Genomic DNA, 13,970 nt, shown 5'->3' with positions numbered 1-13,970 from the left:
GGCCAGCATTTTTCAGCCATCTGAAGTTGTATTCTAAGATCAATTAAAAGTCAATTTATTTTGTAATTTTCATAAATTACTAAACCAGCCCTGAAGAAATAGTTGCTTGTCCTCTTTTGTCTCAAAAGGACATAAAACAATGAGACAAATATAAATACAGTGGTAAAAAAAGTGGCATAAGTATAATAAAAATCAGTCCTGAAATAGTATCTCCTTCCAAAATCACACTGAAAATACTAAGTTATGAATTTTTCCTAGATTTTATATAATTAGAAGCTGCTAAACTGGGGTATATTAAGCCAGCTGAGATATAATTTTTTATCTATAGTATTTCTATCCATAGTATCTTAACTGTGTTGATTTGATTAATAGAGAAGACAGAGCTGCTGCAAAAAAGAAAATAACAGAAGGCAAAAGCATTCTTGAACAATGGAAGAAATGTTACTTTACTACTTGTGCCCAAGTTGAAGAGTCGGGGAGTGAACGATACTGGAAATTTGACGTGAAACGTTTCTTTGAAAAAACAGATTATATGGCTGCAGTCTGCCAAGATCTGTATGATATTTTTCAGGTAGTGATATAGACAATAAGCAAAGGAATTGTGTGATCTTACTCTGTACAGGAGATTCTTTTGTACTGTAGGTGTTGACTTGTTAACAGCCTTTAGTTTTGTGAGTGGGTTTGTGTTTAAGACCTGAGAGGTACCTCTGATTCCAACAAAATGGCATTTATTGCTGGGGATGGAATGACTTCTCCAGGTGCTGGTTGAGGAAGGATGTTACTGGGTATGTGGTATGAACTTGACTTGCAGCAACTGTTTCACGGATTTGCAGTTTTCATGGGTTGCTACCTTAATGAGATGATAAAATACCATTTACATGTACTATAATATCAAATTTGGCCATCTGTGAATCTGTGAATTGATTGCAGAATCACATATGAATGGAGAGATGCTGTGTTTAGGCTAATTGAAGTCAGGGTAATTAGCAATGTGGTCCATCAATAAACTGTGTATGTAAAAACTGTGTTTGTGAAAAGTGGAGTAAAAAGGAGTAAGAACTGAGTATTATCTGTTGTAACAACTGAAGTGTTGGGCCTGTAGAGTGTTGGTTTTCTTTTTAGTGTCTTGTATTAAAATATAGGAAATGTAAATCACAGCACAAATTGATCATTTGCTGAGTGGTTTATATTTTTTAAAGGAAAAATTAACAGAAAAACATGTTAGATGGCAGAAAAACATAATAAAAGAAAGCTTTCTAGTATGTTCTTCTGAATCAACAGGTCACTGAAGAGCTTTACAATATATTTATTCCTGAGCTGACAACTGTGACAGAGAATCCAAAGCGTATTGAGGCACTGCTGAGAGGAGTAAATGGACTGACTAGTCCTATGAAAGAGCTGAAATTTGACCCTCTGAGCATTAGAAATGCACGTAACTGGAAATCTGTTATGAGAGAATTTAGAGAAGAAGTTTCAGTAAGTACCATGTATTGTGATTCCCAGAAAATAGCAAAAATATGCTTGACTACTGTTATCAAAAAATGTTTTCACTTTGCCTCCCTTTCTTGGTTTTGCAAGATGAATCTCTAAGTGACAGGATTTCTTGGCTTTCTTCCTTTGTTTAGATTACTGAAGAAAAGATCAACAAATTTATTGATGAATCTTTTAAGACCCTTCGATCGGCAGAAGCTGCATTTGACATGCTGGTAAAGTTCAAACACATCCAGACTCGTGAAAATGTTAGTGAGCACTTGATGCTGAAGTTCAGTGATGTTTTGGACCACTACTGCAAAGAGGTATTCAATTTAGGGATTTCTTGTGTAGTACACGAAGCTCTTTAGCAACTGAAAATCATCAATCTCTGTATATGTCTAAATACCTGTGTAGTGTCATTTACTATCTGAAATGACAAAATAAACATAATAATGCCCTCCCTTTTTTGGAGGTGGTTGGGGAAATAGTCTGCTTAATTTGCTGAAAGGTTTGTGCACATCTATATATGTGAGGCACTGTCTGGGAACTGGAAGGCGTTTGCATGTGCTCTGAATGCATCAAAGCTTGTAGCTATTCCTTCACCTTGTGAATGGCAGTTCAACAGGAGACCTTCCCAAGAAAATTCACCTTTCCTACCCTACAGCTTTCTTGTGCTGGACAACAAGTTCATGGTGTGACCGAAAGGTGTCAGAGATCAACCCTGAGGGCAGAAATAGTTTCTGACATGTGTGTTGGAAAGCTTTTCATGTCAATGTTTCTCTTGATATTTCAAAGAACATTGACTTTAATGATAAAACGTGATTTTACAGAAAATGCTGCCATAATAGTATTTCCTCAAGGAAGACAAAAGAATTGTTTTTATCCTGCTGCTGGAATTAGCTTCAGACTAATTAGCTGTGTTCCAGATATTGACCATTGAACAAGCAGTGGAGAAATGGGTCTATGCAATGTTTTATTCTCTTCTAGGTTGAAAATGTTAAGCAAATCTTTGTTCAGAACCTCAAGGATCCACCTCTGTACAAGAACCACCCTCCAGTGGCTGGAGCAATATTCTGGTCCCGATCCCTTTTCTATCGGATCAAACACACCATTGTCCGATTCCAAGAAGTAGAGGAGTTGCTTGCTAGTGAACGTGGGCAGAAAGTATGTTGGTTCCTTTGATATTTGCTGAAGGAAGAAATACTTTCCTCATGCACTTCTTCTGGAGATGTTTGTGCTTTTATGTGTGGGGAATTTCCAAGTCTTTGCACACACCGAGCCATGTTAGTTGTGAAAAGCTGGTTGGGACCTTCCCACTGTTTCCCAGGGAGACAGTGATGGACTCAGTGTCAGAATTCAAGAGCCCAAATTTTTCAGTGCCTGCATTAATTACAAGGCATTACTTGTCCTCTTGTCTAATAAAAAACAGAAACCATATCAAGACACCATATTAAGACAGGTTAGTTGGTCTTTAAAATGATTTACAGAGAGTTTTCCTTTCTAGGTAAAACAAATATATCTTCAAGTTGCCAAGAAGATGAAAGAGTATGAAGATCAAAAATACAAGCAGTGGAGAGAGAGGACAGAACACATTGTCCCACAGTTACTGAAAGATAATCTGCTGACTGTCATCACTGTGGGGGCTGCAACATATGTTCATCCAGAGACTTCTGAGCAGGTGAGATCTGGGAAGTCTGTGTGCCAGTCTTCTCTGTGGGAAAGAACTGAAACCTACCTGATGGTCAGCGAGAATTTTCTAAAAACAGTGTTTTAAACACAGATTTTGAAAGGAAAATTTCAGAAGTTCTGAGCTCAGAATTGTTTGTGGCCCTTTCGAAGACATAGTTCCTGAATCACCTGGCAACTGAATGAATGTTGTTTCTCTGGGTGTTCTTCTGTGGTATAGTTCATATATATATATATATACACGTATATATATATATGTGTATATATATATATATGTATATATATAGTCTTAGGTTTTGGTACAGCATCTTTGGGACATTGCAACATAACTTGGGACTGAAGTTATGTAGAGGCAGGTTCCCAGCAGGGATCATACAGAATCCAGTTCTTACTAAACTTGTCTGAATTTCCCCTGGGATTTCTGTTGTAACTGGTTGCAGCAATATGTACACAGAGGTGATTTGGTTTGTTTCTTGTAATTGGCTTTCACTGAAGAGGTAGTTGTGTGTAATTCCTGAAACAGGAGTGCTTAGGCTGCTGTAGAATTTTAAAGGCATTTTCACAAGCTCTGAATGTCAGTCATTCTGACTTTTATCTGCTACCTGAAATGTCTCCAAGAACTCACCTTTACCTTGTGTTCATCTCCTTTCTGCTGCTCTTTCTTGTGTTGCAGAGCTCTGTAACAGAGGAGCCTGTCACCACCAAGAAAAGTCTCTGCTTTGGAGTGAATTTTTCTCCCATACTCCAAGAGATTATCATTGAAACAAACTACATGGAACAACTGGGGCTTCCAGTCCCAGAAATAGCGAGATATGTGGCATTGCAGGAAGACAAATATGTTAGGTAAGGCTGTAACAGAATATCTGCTCACATACAGACTCATGGCAGCATTTCAAGTGCTTTCACTCCAAACCAGAATGGGCCCTGAGTCATCAAATCTTGGAAAGATGAGAGCTCTTAGTGACTTTTTTGTGAGGGTACAATTACTAATGGCCATGTTGTACTGATAAGGTTTTCTCTGGCACTGGCTGCATCCTTTGCTCTGTAGGACTGTTATACAAATTAACATCTTGTCAAAATAATTTGTTTTGCAATCAATTGTTGCTACCATTCAGATTTCATTTAAATTCACTGTTGCTTTCTTCCTGTACAGCCTTGAATAAGTCAGCTGTGTCCAAATTATCACAGGCATTTACACACAGATGTGCTGATAAGATCCTTAACTGGATATTAAAGTTCACCTGTTGAGTTCACTTATGTGGCTGAGGCTGCCTCAAAAACTTTCTGAGCTGGGGCAGGAGAGGTTTGTTTAGCTGTTGTTGGAACCATATGAAACTCTTCTTTTGTTTTCAGTGGGAAATGAATTACATTTATAATCATTACATATTCACTGGTTAGTCCTGCAAATTTTGCTTTATTTTGAAGTCTGAATGAAATGATGGAAGTGCTCTGCTCTTTGATGGAGGTCAGAGCTGTATTTCAAGAAAATCATCATATTATGATGTTGTTGTGTTTCTTCTCTTTAGGTATACAAGTAGATTGAAAAACATGCTGGGTTGCTATCACAAATTAATGGAAACACTGAATGAAGCAGAAACCAAACTTCTTGATGACTACATCCAAGAACTCTGGAGAATATTGAAATCAGGACACAAAAGACTCACATGGAACTCCTTAGGTAATGGAGATACTATTTTAAACTGACCTTAGACACTGATTTTCAGTTAAAAAATCTCCTCAGTTCTGCAACCTACTTTTTATGTCATATGACAGCCATGTATCCCTAAGTGATACATCCTCCTGCCACAGTCAAGGCAGAGTAGCAGATGAGACAAACTCTGATCCAGGAGGGTATTTCCTGTGTTTTTATTATATTTAAAACACTGGAGATGGTTAGAAACCCTTAGATAAAAGCTGTAAGGGAGTTAGATTAAGGATTAGGTGAGAAAACATCTAATCTATCTTTCTGCAGAACCTTGGGTTCATTCTGAGAGATAAACCACATCTGATTATAGCAATTTTGATGCATTGGTGAAATATTTGTTAGAAGAGAAAAAACCAAATGGTTGTGATTTGTTTCAAGGTATTGGTGAATTTATTTTCCAATGTACACAAGCCATTGAGAAGCTTGAGTCACTTGTCCATCAGATTCATAATATTTCTGAAGACATAAGCAGCAAACTTCTGTTCATAGAGTCAGCAAATCTCTTCAAACTTCCACTTTCAAAAAATGCTGATGAACCTCCTGGTAAGTTCCCAGATCTGTCACTTGAGTGAGTGAATGAATGATGGATCAAATTTCTTTCAACACTTTCTAAGTTGTAAAAAGGTTTCTCTCACATCTAATGGTTGCTATTAAATAATTGAATCCATATAAAATCAGAGGGCTGAAATATTAATAAATTAATCATTAATAAGTGAAGATATTTTTATCAGTATAGAGATCATTTTCATGTCCACAATATGCAGCTGATTATTCCAGTGTATAAATCTGCAGTTAATAATGCTGGTTTTTGTATCTGTTGCAGAAGCAAAAGAATTTTTTGACTATATTAAGTGTGAAAGAGCAAAAGATGTGGCACACATCGTTAGAAAGTATTCTGAAATTCCACCATTGCTAATAGAAGTGGAAGGACAAGTTGCCAATACAAACACTGGCAAATCTCCAAAATTAACTTCCTATTATGCATACTGGGAAAATAGGATTTATCAGGTGTTGACACAGTTAGTTGTGAAGTAAGTAAATTGTTTGCTTTAATGGATTTCCAGTCTTTCATCTTCAGATTTCCCTGGATCTGTTGATCAGTGTGTGTGTAGTGACATTGTTTGAACACCTCAGTGACTTACAGTTGGTGACAGATTTGTATTTGTACAGTTTTTTTTCCTGTGAAGAACAGAGAACTGATAAGAAGGTACAGGAGAAACCCAAATTCTGAGAAAATGGATATTGGCATATTTTTGGCAGAAGAGAGAAATAAGATACATTTCCTGCAATGTGTGTAGTTGCACTTCCCTGGTTTATTTCTAAAACCAAGGTTTTGTTTTACTAAAGAACACAATTTTGAGAACTTGGTGTCTGGGTGTCTGATGCCTCCCTGTCCTGCAGGGGACACCAGGACAAGAACAAAGGTTTGTTGGGTTTTACTTCACCTGTTCTGCAGTGGCTGAGGCCAAGGAGGTTCTTGTAGCAAGATATTATGCAAAGGCTTCTATTATAAACAAGATATTGTTGCAATAGAGCATTGCAGAGTTATAAAAGCTTCCCAGCCACCTCTGCTTCCCATGATCCATGTCTTTGTAATCTGGTCCATGATCTTTGTTGTGCTTTCTTGTCTGAGCTTTTGCAGAGGAGTTGACAAGAGTCCCAAGATCCTTTTGTACCAGGGTGTCCCCATTCATTCCTTCTGCCAGTTTCTTTTAGTCAAGCTTTTGTATTAAATCAATTTAGTGGGATAATGTTGCTCCCAGACCTATCAGTGTTTCCAGCTGAAATTGGTGGTGGCTGATTTCAGACAGCTCAGTTTGCAGATCCGAGCACACACCTGATAATTGCAGTCTCTGTTGGGCATTTCCATGGGGGCAGCACCTGATTATTTCTGTCTTTGACACTATTTTTTTCCTTTCCTAGGAATTTACAGGCTTTTAATGCAGCTATTCTTGCAAATGTGCCACTGTTACAAATAAAAGCTGTTTTCTCTGTTCCTGAGATCACCTTTCAACCCAGTGCCAGTGAGATTGACAAAATGGTGGCACAATCCATCCAAGACTGTGTTGAGGTCACTAAGGTGATTTTTGATAAAGATTTTTTTCATTGCCAGAGTTTGCTTGTGATTATAGTGAGCCAGTCTTGCTTTATGTTTGGGCAAGCATAAATGTCAATAGGAAGGTTCATATTGCTTTATCTTGAAATCAAAATATCCAGTACATTGTCCTAATTTTACAAACTGATGACAAAGGAAGAAAACCCCACCTATAAAACTTCATGCAGTTTATACTCAGGTAAAATTATCTATTACATTTAGCAGTTTTGCCAGTGTAAGGACGTGATTTGGTTCTATAACTCAGCACACATCAGAAGGAAACACTTTTCAGATTGCACTGCAGGTCTTGCTTTCTGATGTATGAATAAGCTGGTGGAATAAGGAAAGTGAGTATCCTCCTCTACATTACATTTCTCCTTAAAAGCAGCAGAAAAACAGTTCAGGAAATGTTGGAGAAGGGCATCTAGGACACATCTAGGACAGTAAATATCTAAAAATATGCAGCTTGCTGGCAATGATGCACCAGTATTTTCCTGCATAAATATTGAGCTGCTTTCCTGAAAAGAAGCCAAATTTTGTGGCAGTGTCCTTGCCCAATGCTGATGGAGAAATGATTCCACCTGAAATGAATAAATTAGGTTAGGTGTGCTTCCTATGCTCAGATTTGCTCTTCTGCTCTAGTTCTGTATCCAACCTGTTTGATCCAATACTTTTTTCTCTCTGTCCTACTATACTGTGGCTCAGCAGAGATTTTAGAAGCAGGTTGAGTAATGCATGGAAAGGTTTTGTTAGGATGAAAATAACTCCTCTCAAGTTGATGGAAAAGTGTAATGCTCTCAGAAAAACAATTGATTTGAGAAATAATTCACTCCATTTCCTACACTGTGTCCTAAATAATGGTGAATTTCTTCACCAAAAGGGTTATCAAGCACTGGTACAGGCTGCCCAAGGCAGTGGAGTCACCATTCCTGGCGGGATTTAAAAGATGTGTAGATGTGGCACCTGGGGACATGGGGTAGTGGGGGTCTTGACAGTCCTGGCTTAATTGGTGGACTCAATGAGGCTTTTCAGCCTGAATGATTCCATGAATGATTTCACTAAAATGACTCTACAAGGTCACTTTTTCAACCCTGTCTTAAAAACTCCAGCACTTCGTACGGTGGATGCACGGCACGTGTATCGAGTGCCCTCCTCAGCACGTCAGGAAAGATGAAGTTGTCATTTTCAGCTTCTACAGTGATGTCTCCCAGAGCCCCCTGATGACTGAACAGGCTGTTCTCATCACTCAGAATGTCCACAAAGTCCTGGCTTCTCTCAGCAAGTATTTGAACCAGTGGAACAGGTACGAGCTGCTGTGGAAATCAGACAAAGGCACAGTCCTGGAGAGGTTGGCTGCAGGAAAGCCTGCTTGTGTCACCTTTGATGAACAGTTGCAGTTCTATATGAAGGTAGCTCAGGAAGTGACTCAACAGCCCTTGATTAAAGATGAACAATTTATCAGGCTTCAGCTGGCTCCTCTAGCCTTCACAGTGCAGGAGAATGCTAAAGGCTGGATGCTTTCACTTGGGAAGTTGCTTAATGAGTCAGCAAGAGAGGAACTTGTCGCACTGAGGGATGAGATTCAGGTAAGTGTTTTCAGTTTGGTTTTTTTGTTAACTTTATCACATAGACTGAAAATGAATCTGCATGTTATTTGCTTGTATTTTGTGTTTGACTCATTATTGTAATTCTGCCTAATTGCTTTGTCAGTGTTGATTCTGGAAATTATCTTTACTTTTTACAGAGATTATCAGAGAATATTAATAGACCTCTCGATACCCTGGATGATTTCAGAGTTGTCCTTAGCACGTTTGTAGAGATCAGAGCCATGTCCTTCGAGGTGGAGCTGAACTATTTGGACATCTTGGAGAGATACCGAACTCTTGCATTGTACAATATTCCAGTAAGTGCATGTCTCATCAAACAGCTCAGATTTGAGCTAAGGGCACAAATGCCTCACATGTGAATGAATAAATGTTTTCATTTTAAGACATTTGATAGACTTACAGTATCTAAGGGATGTCTGGAGATTGTCTCATCTCCCCTTCTCAAATCAGCATGTCCACTTTAAAATGGACATATGGCGTGTGTTTAAATCTGATTGAGGTCACTTCAGTACTGGTTTTGTGTTTTGCAGATTTATAAAGTCACATACTTTCTTGTGGCTCCTTATTTCTTGTTTGTTCTAGGTAGCTAAAGAAGAGCAGGAGAAGGCTGACAAGATTAGGGAAGAGTGGGAGACTCTTGTCCTGGAAGCAGCACAACTCAATCACAACATGGATCGTAAAGGAGGTGCAAAAGAAACATTCACAAAGGTAATCTTCGTAATTAATACTGAAAAATAGATTCCACAGAAATGGAAAGGAACACAATTTAAACACTGTTCTCTTTAGGTTACACAACAACAAATTAAGGACTACAGCAAAGAGACAGAAGATTTCTTTCAGAAACTCGTTACCGAGGGGCCTGGTTCTGTTGGGGATGATCTTGATAAAGGTAAATGGATTGATGTGTGTGAAGTGATGTCTTGAAAATATTAATCTTCGGATAATTCAAATTTTATGTAAAGAAAGGAAATTTTACTTTCCTTATTAACATCCAAACTCCTCAACCAGGAATGTGAATGTTTTTAATCCTAGAACTTCTTCAGGTTGCATGCAAATGCTGTCTTATTTATTTCCCATCAATCTAGGGATTATTTATCTAGAAAAATTCCTCTCCTTTCCCAGGATTGGAACTCATGGCCCATTTTGATAAAGAATTGGAGAGACTGGAAAAAAAGTATCGGGAACTGGGCAGTGCTGAGAAACTTTTAGACTTGCCAGTAACAGTGTACCCGGACTTGATGAAAGCACAGAATGATGCAAAAGGTCTAAGGCAGGTCTATGAGATTTATGCATCACAAAAAGTGAGTATCACACTATGTCTGCACAGACACACAGAAAGGGGGGAGAGAGGAAGAGGCTATGTTGTCCTCTGGTTACTGTCCACTCTGTTCAAAGCCTGTGCATGAAATAAGCTGCTCCCTGTAATTGGCCATCACTGTGAATTAATTTGAATGATGTTAGTGCAGCACTAACAGTGTCTCCACAGAACCAAACACATTCTCTTATCAGATAGGAACAGACTTCTCCCTGCCCCTAAGAATTATTGGATGGCACTTCTTTACTGCATGAGTCTCCTGATCATTTCAGTGGAACTACTTTTGGATATAGTATGTGTACAGGTGACAATGGGTATCTCAGGCTTTAACTAGTTTTTAAGAAGTTTTATTTTTCCAAAATTAAAATGACCTGTAAAGTATGTTCTTAAGGATGCTTTTCCTGTTCTCCATATTATGAATCTGTCTTGGACATGAACCTGTCTCTTCCTCTGTTTGTAAAATATTAACACAATTACATCTGCATCCTGACTGTCATCTCTAGATCCTACTGCGGTGAAAAGGTTGGTTTTTTGGGGTGGGTCAAAATATGATTTTTTTTTCCTTCCCAGGCAGCTAAAGAGGAATGGTCTCAGACACTGTGGATAAACCTGAATGTCCAGGTTCTCCAGGACGGAATCGATGGATTTCTCAAAGCCCTCCGGAAGCTACCCAGGCCAGTGCGCAGCATGGCAGTGGCTGTGCAGTTGGAAACCAAAATGAAGGCATTTCGAGACTCCATTCCTTTGCTGCTTGACTTGAAAAATGAAGCTTTAAGAGAAAGGTTTGCTTTGATTTATTGAAAACCAATATTTTATGCGTTTTGTTAGAACTTTTAATTTCCATGACTGGGGTCATGCCATGTCCTGGAGTTTGGAACTTTACTTTCTGCTTAATGAACGTGTATGATAGCATCCAAGTGACTGCAATGACTGGGATACTTTATGTATTCAAAGTAGTAGTTCTTGTTTAAACAATGAAGTGCTAAACATGGTTTCATTATTATATGTTAAATTACAGTTGTTTTTTTTACTGTATCTGTTGGTTGGTACAATTGATGTGTCAATTTAAAACAGGCATTGGCAAGATCTTATGGAGAGAACAGGAACAAAGTTTGAAATGAAAACAGAAACATTCACTTTGCAGAACATGTTTGCTATGGAACTTCACAGACATAAAGATATTATCAGTGACATTGTTGGAACTGCTGTTAAAGAGCTCAGCATTGAGAAGGTAATGTATTAAATTATAAAATCGTAATAAAATTAGGCGAGAATGACAACAGTCTGAGTTTTATTTGAGATTTTTAAGTTCTCATGACAGCAAGTTTGGCCATCTTCAGGTAGCTGCCATGATGGAACTGATGGCAGCTGAGATCAATAGCTCTGTTAAGAAGCTCCTACATGGCACAGAACCCCAGCAGTATTGCCTTGGCAGCAGTATGTTGGATTTCTGTTATTACAATAAGCAAGTTTGTCCTATGAAAAAAGGATCTGAAGAGGGATCCATTCTGTTGCCCTCATCATGTTTTGAAACAGACCCTTCTTTACAAACCAGAGTTAGAAAATCTCTGCAAAAATTTTGCTGAATTGTTACATTTTTTTGCTTAAGATTATAGTTGTCCAGTTTTTGAAGATTAAAAGATGCATCATTTATGCTCACATGCAGGGAATGAAGGAAATAATAGATACATGGGAACAGATGAAATTCACTGTACTAGAATACATCAAAGGCACTGAGAAGAGAGGCTTTATTCTGGGACCCTCAGAGGAAATTTTAGAGATTCTTGATGACAACAATGTCAGCCTTCAGAGTGTTTTGGGCAGTCGATTCGTGGGTCCTTTCCTTTCAAGTGCTCGCCAGTGGGAAAAAACTCTATCATTGATTAGTGAAGTAACTGAGGTAGGAGAAAAGTGCTGGACTAAATAATTAATTTTTATTATTTATAATCAGAATTTTCTGTTGTATTTTTCTTTCTCTGATGATAACATTTGATTCTTAGATCTGGATAGCGGTTCAGAGAAAATGGATGTACCTGGAGAGCATCTTTGTTGGTGGAGATATCAGATCACAGCTTCCAGAGGAAGTCAAAATATTTGACAGAGTAGACAAAATGTTTAAAGAGGCAAGTGATTGACTTGTGATCAGCATAATTTTTTAGTGCATTTTGGTTCCCATTCCATGGTTATCTGTGGTCTTCTGTGTCATGTGTAACACTGAGAATGGTATAATTAATTGAATATGAGATTGGGGAACCCAGGAATTTGTGTTTTACTTCACATCTGTCATAATCAGAAGACTTCTGATTTAGCTGAGGCAGGCAGAGGTGTGATCTTTGGCTGGCAGCATGGGGTAGGCAGAATCTCCTTTTCCTTTCATTGGATACATCTTTTTACCTTTACCTTGATAATAAGAGGCTTAGATGTGTTTCTATAGAGTGAGGACCTACATACATGCTGAAAAGGCTTTCCTGGTTTGGGCCACTGTTCCCACACTGAACACAAACTCTCAGTATGAATGTGACTTACTTTTCTGTTTCCCATCTGCAAAACTGGGAGAGTACTGTGAATCTGAAACACAATGTTTGATCATACCTTGAAGTACCACTGTGTGCAGTCAGGTATTTGCTTATGCTGGCAAGGCTTGTGATATAGACTTGTCTTGCTTACACTTGTTTTTACAGTTATTTCTCCATAAACACACTACCTCCATGTTTTCATCCAATATTGCAGCAACAGAAACCATGTTTTAAAACCTTTGATTCACTTCTGTAAGAACCTGCACTACTTGTGCTGCTTGTGTGCTTTGTCACTAATTACATATAATTTAGTATAATCTATTGCTGTTGAGTGTTTTCTAAACTTCATTTTCTCCCTCTGTAGATAATGGATGAAACTGTAAAAGACCCGACAATAAAAACATGCTGTGAGGTCCCAAATCGTCTGTCAGACCTCCATCATATAAATAATGTGCTGGAGAAATGTCAGAAGAGCTTGAATGATTATTTGGATGCCAAGAGAAATGCTTTCCCAAGATTTTTCTTCATATCTGATGATGAGTTGCTGAGTATCCTTGGCAGCAGTAACCCACTGTGTGTCCAGGAACACATGATAAAGGTGCAATGTCTGGCTTTCCACAGTGCCTTGTGATTTTAGATGCTTTAAGAAGTTTAGCAGACTATACTGTATATGCTCCTAAGGGTGCACTAATATTTTTTGCACACAAAAAACATCCTGGCAGCATCTTGAATCAAATCTGATGGATATTCTCTCCTGGCCAGTAGCAGTTACAGTAGAGGATTGTTGGTGGAGGAACATTCAAAATACATCAGAATGATCTACCATTAAAGAACCTTCCTGTAGCTCCTCATAGATCTTTATTTTCTAGAAAAAAAGGGTCAATGTCATTTGGGCCTGATTATCTTCCTGATTACAGTTGGGATGCTGGGCTATACGTCAACATTTGTATTTGATTACTTAGGAGCCAGATCCATTATTCCTTAGAGCCCATGGACTTTTCTTTCAAGATGAAATGGGGGCTGGATACACTTACATCCTGGAAGCTATGATTCTAAAATTCCAGTGAATTTCTTTGCTGGTGCCTTTCAGATGTTTGATAATGTGGCTGCCCTGAGGTTCCAGGATGGTGACGATGGTGAGAAGATCGCGACAGCCATGATCTCAGCCGAGAAGGAGGTGATGGAGTTCCGACAGGCTGTCCCTGCCGTGGGCAGGGTGGAGAACTGGATGACAGCAGTGCTGGAAGAAATGAGAAGGACCAACAGGCGCCTCACCAAGGAAGCCATTTTTCGCTACTGTGAGGACAGAAGCAGGTGACAAAAACAGTGGCAAGGATAACACAAACTCCTGATGTGTTATTATGAACCTGTAGTGATGCAGAAAAATTAAGACTCGGTTTTTTAATTAATACACAATTTAGCCTATGTTTCTGTATGTGGAGGGATATGAATACGTGCATATGCTCTATTTTAACTAACCAGGAAAAATGTGTTACCTCTCATATCTAATTTCCTAAATCTTGAGGTTTTATTGTTAGTGGTGTGTGCTCAGTATGTTTTTCTCATGATGAAT

At 38.5% G+C, this 13,970-nt stretch overlaps 1 protein-coding gene across 2 annotated transcripts in view; it reads left to right on the top strand.

Moving 5' to 3' along the window:
- Window positions 1–13,970, top strand: part of DNAH10 (dynein axonemal heavy chain 10) — a 51,891-nt gene that overhangs the window by 5,714 nt on the left and 32,207 nt on the right. For both annotated transcript variants that reach the window (XM_027652135.1, XM_027652134.1), the window contains exons 9-29: window positions 373–571; window positions 1,282–1,476; window positions 1,626–1,796; window positions 2,461–2,637; window positions 2,978–3,151; window positions 3,833–4,002; window positions 4,686–4,837; window positions 5,243–5,407; window positions 5,688–5,895; window positions 6,788–6,944; window positions 8,069–8,545; window positions 8,704–8,862; window positions 9,149–9,274; window positions 9,353–9,455; window positions 9,689–9,867; window positions 10,452–10,663; window positions 10,956–11,112; window positions 11,548–11,781; window positions 11,882–12,004; window positions 12,762–12,995; window positions 13,488–13,711. In XM_027652135.1, coding sequence (XP_027507936.1) covers window positions 373–571; window positions 1,282–1,476; window positions 1,626–1,796; window positions 2,461–2,637; window positions 2,978–3,151; window positions 3,833–4,002; window positions 4,686–4,837; window positions 5,243–5,407; window positions 5,688–5,895; window positions 6,788–6,944; window positions 8,069–8,545; window positions 8,704–8,862; window positions 9,149–9,274; window positions 9,353–9,455; window positions 9,689–9,867; window positions 10,452–10,663; window positions 10,956–11,112; window positions 11,548–11,781; window positions 11,882–12,004; window positions 12,762–12,995; window positions 13,488–13,711 — 3,996 coding nt within the window. The remainder of the gene's footprint in view (window positions 1–372; window positions 572–1,281; window positions 1,477–1,625; window positions 1,797–2,460; window positions 2,638–2,977; window positions 3,152–3,832; window positions 4,003–4,685; window positions 4,838–5,242; window positions 5,408–5,687; window positions 5,896–6,787; window positions 6,945–8,068; window positions 8,546–8,703; window positions 8,863–9,148; window positions 9,275–9,352; window positions 9,456–9,688; window positions 9,868–10,451; window positions 10,664–10,955; window positions 11,113–11,547; window positions 11,782–11,881; window positions 12,005–12,761; window positions 12,996–13,487; window positions 13,712–13,970) is intronic.

The sequence above is a fragment of the Corapipo altera genome, unplaced genomic scaffold (genome assembly GCF_003945725.1).
Source record: "Corapipo altera isolate COAL_440 unplaced genomic scaffold, ASM394572v1 67, whole genome shotgun sequence".
NCBI classification, from domain to species: Eukaryota; Metazoa; Chordata; class Aves; order Passeriformes; family Pipridae; genus Corapipo; species Corapipo altera.
Note: the sequence above shows the minus strand (reverse complement) of the source record. Positions and strands in the feature narration are given on the sequence as shown.